We start from the raw sequence: 6,037 nt of genomic DNA, 5'->3' as shown, positions 1-6,037 counted from the left end.
ATTATTCTATTAGACTAATGAGATTTGCTTACCTCCAGCTAATGACATTTGTTTACCTCCTGATTGTGGTATGGATCAAAGTAAATGTACTCGGGAGTTTTGTTGGAGATAACACACAGTCAATTTTTTAGTTGTAGCTCGGAAGTATTCTTCCCTTGCAGGAGAAGCGGAGGTGGTGGCCTATATATTGGAGCTTTAAATCAGTTGGTTCCACAAGTAAATGGCCACATAATCCTCTTGTTTGTTGTCCAAACTTTGAATAAATGTCCTCCTCCATTTTTATATACAAGGCCACAAACTCAAATTACAGATACCAAACTAAAATTTAATGCATATTTGACAAGCCAACTTTTCTTTATGTTTACCGGGATCATTAATATGCAACATGCATGCAAGGAAACTGAGTGAAGGAAGTAGCTAGTGTCGTTATGACTGCATGCATGCAAGTATTAAACAAGTTATAGTACTGTTGGTGGCTTTGTATTGATGTAAAACGTATATTTCATAGTGACCTTGTATATAAAAATGGAGTGAGTAAGTAGGAGGATCGCGAAAATCCTTTTCTGAGCTCGGGCTCATCTGCACCCGTGTTGAATAAAAAATTCGAAAAAATACTAAAAATATTTCAAAAAAAATTCCCATGGTAGACAATTTGGTGCATGGGGTCCGACCCAATTTTTATATGATTTGGACAACTGAACAACTCTCGGCAAAAAAGAAAATTTCGGGGTCTGTAAAACAATTTACTGTTCATGTACTGTTTTGACCCGATTTGTCTTTTTTGCTGAGACTTACTCAGATGTCCAAATGAGTTAATATTTGGAGCGAACCTCACGCAATAAATTTTCTACCATGGAAATTTTTTTTGGAATTTTTGGAAATTTTCTAGTATTTGTTTTGAAATTTTTTTCTGATCAGGTGCAGATGAGCCTGGGCACCGAATCGCTGCACTCGGAGGATCGATCTTACTTACCCGTGTACCGTTATAGTCATGTATCATTCTTAAGTATTGTTGTCAAATAACAATCATTTATTCATTGATTTTGCTAATCCTTTTAAGAGAGTCAAATTGCAGAGTAAAACACTAATTTTAGGCAATATTGTCCACAGTAACGTATGGGAGATCATCTAGTAAACATGGTTTTGTGAGTCGACATTTGCTTATCTGAGTTCACTGAATAACAATCCTTGAAGTAAATCATTTCGTCTGGCAGCGTCTACTTCGGAATAGTCGCCGTGACGAGGAAACCATCGCCGTCAGGCATAACGACGACGAGCCCTTCGTCTCCGCCCGCCACAATTCTGTACGACACATGCACGGGGTTGACGTCCCTGAGAGTCACCTCCTCCAGCCTCAGCTCGCTCCACCCCGCGGCTTCCAGCGCATGGCCGGCGCCACCCTTCTTCAGGCCATCCGCCGTGAGCGACGTCTCGACGATCGTCGCTCCACGGGCGGAGTCTCAGGGGGCGACGACGAGCGTGAACCGCGACACCCTGTCCACCTCGAGCTCCTTGCTCGCCTGGTCGATACATGCCGCAGCGAGCGTGCGGAGGTCGCCGGTCGCGGCGCCGGCAGTGGTCCTGAAGAGCACGGTCTGGGCGTGGACACCGTCGGCGGCGACATTGTCGATGGGGAAGGACCTGTTGCGCTTGGAGCAGATCTCCGGCCGCTCGAAGTATGCCATGTACTGCATCATCGGCCTGAGGACGAGCTTGTTTTGCTCCTTGATCTCCTTGTGCGTGCGCGCCCAGGTGAGGAGGAACCTCGCCAGCGACAGCGGGTCACACAGCAGCACCGTGCAGCTCACTCCCATGGCGTATCCCCCGTCCTGGAATCGATTCAGCTGTAGTGGACAGGGGATCAGGGCTTCAGGGCATCAAAATGCATGCACTTGTTTTTTTTTGGCTAAACAGAAGTACTCGTATTTAATATTACTACGTTATTACTAGAGTACTATTACTCTTTACAGTGGAGTATAATCCTGGTGCTCGCATTATTTCTGGATTTATTTTAGAATTTCCGGCGATGCGCTTTCAGTTGGAGGGGACGTTCCCGTCGACGATGAAGCCTATAGTGACTTCGTAAATCTTAAGATGATATGCTGGCTCCCTCTCTCGAAGATGCTCATAGAGGTAGGATGTGTGCGCGTCCATACATAAGGGTGAGTGTATGTGCGTATGTATGAGCGCTTGCGTCAATAATGTGTTAAAAAAAGATTTTAGTATAAACCAACTGTCACTCATGAACATGTCCACTCAACTGTGTATTGTACTAAATCAATTCTATTTGTAGCGCAATTTGAATATGCTATACTATGTTTGTGGCAAAAGACATATAATTTATTAGTTATATTTTTTATTCAAACAGACGTGCACAGACCCATGTCTCAAAAATCCACACTGAAGTTTGTAGGCCTAACTGACGAACTAGGTGTATGTGGACGCAGCTTCAATGACTTACTGTACCTGTCTTTGGGGCATGACAGCTGGGCCCAACATATCATACACCCAAAGGCAGATGCAATTAAGTCACAGAAGCTCAATCCGTGTGTGTAGCTGTGGTGTGAGTGAGGTTGGTTTAGAGTTCAGATACTAATGTTTTACGGTAATTGAGAGGCTTCATATTTTTTAAAGGCAACCTCTCTTGAATTGTATCGAACTCTTTTATGTGGCTTTAATTGAAATGGGTAACACATTTCATCATAAATCTTTTAGCTAATTCTTACTATTAAAGTTTTTGGACATCCAAATGAAGTGTGCAAATTTAGCAAGTTGTTAGTGTCTACTTTTGTAAATCATGATGTATTTCAATGTATTTTAGTACTAGATATATCAGTTTGAGCGAAAATTAATATAGGACGGTGGGAGTGTTTGAGAATGATATAATGGTTAGACGTTGATCTAAAAGTTGAGAAACTGACCAAATTCAAGAAGAAGAAAAATCAGAAACTTCGCAAGTATCCCAATGCGCGTGCAAATACCTGCATGAAGAGGAGCGAGCACATATCAGGATCCTCGGCGCTCACGTCGACCCACGGCGCCAGCGCGGCTTCCTTCCGCGCCCGGTCCTTGTCCGCCAGGAAAGCCTCCATGCTCATCTCCACCGTCGCCTGCTGGAACCTCACCCCTGCGTCGTTCAGCTTCACCTCCCACGACCCGTCCCCGTCGGCCCGGCGCCGGAGCCTGCCCGCCATCTCCGGGAAGAAGCACAGCGCCTCGCCCAGCGACTCCCTTACCCATATACCTTCCTCCCACGGCGCGTCATCGGCGCTGTAGTACAGCACCACGCGGAGGCGCCACTGCAGCGCGGTCTCCGGGAGTGGCGGCGCGGTCACGGCGATGTGGCGCGTCCTGTCTGGCTCAATGGCGCGAGTCGGCAAGCCCGTCTGTATGGACTCGATGTGCACCTGTGGTGTCGCTGGCGTGGCTGCCATTTTTGGAGCTCGGTCGGCTGCGTGCGGCTCGCCGGTGTGTGGTGGGTATCGCAGCTCGCCCAAGGGTATAGTTGTTGTACTACTTAGGGATGTCTGGAACAGAGGAGGTCTCCTATTTATTATACGGGCTTTGCCACCTGATAGTGTAAAAATAATTTTATTGCGGTCATGCATGTCTACCTTAGTTTCAGTAAAAGATACAAAGAGAAATACCTAGAATGAAGAATGGAGGGAAAAAACTTGCAATTTTTTTTTAATTCCCTCACTTCAAAACTGTTCAATTAACACCCTTGATTTTTTGTTAAAAAACATATTAACGCATATTGTCAAGCTTGAAAATAAAATGAAATGACACAGCATTCTAAATGATTAATTTCATCATCTCGCTTGCATGTGCATGTCTTTCTCCACCTTGTTGGTCAGTATGCCCACTGAATGAAACGTGCAACAACTATCACTGGTGGCTTCTCTTTAAACATCATCAATCATAGAGCTTTATTTGCATGTAGCAACCTTTGTCCTAGTAAGAATGACATGAAGCGTGCAATCCCTGCATGCAATCAACCATGAAATCAAGTGTCCCACAATCCCACTCTAATTAGTAGTTTTATTTTGTGTTGGACTTCATTTAGGACACAATCAACCATACAGACCCCCAACCAACATGGTCCATTAAATCTAGTTTCCCACATTTCTGTATGTGCTCATTGAAACTATTGTGCTCATTTCTATAGTACAATTCAATATGAAACCACCAAACAAGTATCTCTATTTTCAAAAGTAAAGAAAAAACAATACAATTCACACAGGCAACACTGATATTTATTTTACAATTGTGTAGGTATACGTGCAAATCCACAAAGACAATGGACAAGATTCACCAGGGAGATAAGGAACAGCCGAGATACCTTGGGAGATCCAGCAATCGTTGGAGCAGAGGAGGAGGCGACAACTGCCGCCGGGCCAGGTTGATGCAGTGCTTGGAATCCATCTGAGATCCCATTACTGACACCCAACCCTGACTCGTAGAGGAATTCCAACCTCTCCTGCCCCCTGCAAACAATGAAACCACATGCACATCAATCTAGTTTGGGTCTAGTAATGGATTACATGCTGGCTCTATTGTGCTCGCTGGAACTGGGAAAGTATGCTTTCTTGAGCTCTTCTATAGTTCAGAACTATTCATTTTGAAAAAGAAAATAATGCATGTCCTCTGCATCAATTGATGCATAAAATCATATTTTATTGTATATATCAAGTCATACAAAAAGTAATAATAAATGTAAAACAACAAGGCTTCGGCAATATCAATGGAAATTACATAATACACCTATGCAGCTTCAATGCTATTGCTGGACTATCTTCCAAACCGATTGAACATAGACTTGGTTACCAGCTCCAAGTGGTTGCACCCAGAAACATGAGAATCCCGCAACTCCACACGTTGAAGTGAGGTCCACATATGGATCTAGAACATAGCGGACACGATAACCTTCAAGAAATTTGTATTGTTAAACACAATATGAACTTTTTGTTGACAGGATAACCAGCAAGTAATTTAATTTGTTGTTGTTGTTAAACACAATATGATTAAGACATATTCATATAGCCCAATATAAAGCACACACTCCGACCCGAATTTGACCTTAAGTGGTCTACAAACCATTGCCAACCAATTCCTGAACAAGTTCGCAATACTAGTTGCAGGTGATAGGTTAAAAGCCTCAAACGGTACCTGACACACCATGCGGGCAAACGGGCATGAATGGAACAAATGCTAGATTGCTTTCTCGCCGTCACAAAAACAACACTTCTTACTGCCATTATGTGATGTTTGACCAAGTTGTCTTTAGTTAAAACAACGCTTCGGCACAAGTATCAGTCAACATTCTTAAGTTTCAACTGCACTAGTTTCCAAATAAAGTTATTGCGACAGTGACCATTATCGTTCATGAGATCAGAGTCATCAACTTAACTTAAATTAAGGACCCTAAGGTACGCAACTTCCACTGCAACATATCTAATCCAGTGTTAGGTGCATCGACATCAACCGATGGACCAAGTGCAACCATGTCGTCCACTTCCAGTCATCGCCCTCCGAAAGCCAATATTCAACAGCGCACTTGACAACACCTCCCCTAACAACACATGTTTTCTCTGGACAATATAGGACGAAGTTTAATTCTACCTCGAAAAATCTAGTTAGTTTAAACTTCATAATCATCGATTAATTCTATGTCGATGGATCGACAGCGATGCGTCTCAACATACGCTTTCACATTAACTAAACATAATTGCTAGCCACTCATCCACCGCATTCATTAGTCCAAGAAAATTTTGCACCATAGCACCACAGATCTTTGTTCCCCAGCACTCAGCACTCTCGTACCACTTGTTTAGACACTACAACACAATCATTTAGTATTGGTACAGCTTCACTCACAGTCGCAGGTCCCAGACACCACCAACTGTCAAGGTTGGTGGTAGATTGGTGGTGCAGTCATTGGTAGAAAAAAGCCCTTTAGTCCCGGTTCGCAACAGCCTTTAGTCCCGGCTGTGCAACCGGGACTAAATATGCGCGACTAAAGACCCCCCCTAGTCGC

At 43.7% G+C, this 6,037-nt stretch overlaps 1 protein-coding gene across 2 annotated transcripts; it reads right to left on the bottom strand.

Annotated features, from left to right (window-relative positions):
* Positions 1-1,069: 1,069 nt before the first annotated feature.
* LOC109779203 (taxadien-5-alpha-ol O-acetyltransferase) lies at positions 1,070-5,726 on the bottom strand. 2 transcript variants are annotated; one of them, XM_040393176.3, is made up of 3 exons: positions 4,343-5,726; positions 2,982-3,984; positions 1,070-1,844 (listed from the first exon to the last, which is right to left on the bottom strand). In XM_040393176.3, the coding sequence occupies exons 2-3, from the start codon at positions 3,606-3,608 to the stop codon at positions 1,461-1,463; spliced, it is 1,011 nt and encodes a 336-aa protein (XP_040249110.1). In that variant the 5' UTR covers positions 3,609-3,984; positions 4,343-5,726; the 3' UTR covers positions 1,070-1,460. The 2 variants fall into 2 exon arrangements, with proteins under 2 accessions (XP_040249110.1, XP_073358760.1); XM_073502659.1 differs by having other exon boundaries at positions 2,982-3,527; positions 4,343-4,926.
* Positions 5,727-6,037: the final 311 nt, after the last annotated feature.

The sequence above is a fragment of the Aegilops tauschii genome, chromosome 6 (assembly GCF_002575655.3).
Source record: "Aegilops tauschii subsp. strangulata cultivar AL8/78 chromosome 6, Aet v6.0, whole genome shotgun sequence".
Taxonomy (NCBI): domain Eukaryota; kingdom Viridiplantae; phylum Streptophyta; class Magnoliopsida; order Poales; family Poaceae; genus Aegilops; species Aegilops tauschii.
Note: the sequence above shows the minus strand (reverse complement) of the source record. Positions and strands in the feature narration are given on the sequence as shown.

Coding starts and splice junctions, on each gene's coding strand:
- LOC109779203 (XM_040393176.3), bottom strand. CDS start 3,608: ATGCATGACCGCAATAAAATTATTTTTACACTATCAGGTGGCAAAGCC. Junction 1,845..2,981: donor GCTCGCTCCTCTTCATGCAG/GTATTTGCACGC, acceptor TGTCCACTACAG/CTGAATCGATTCCAGGACGG.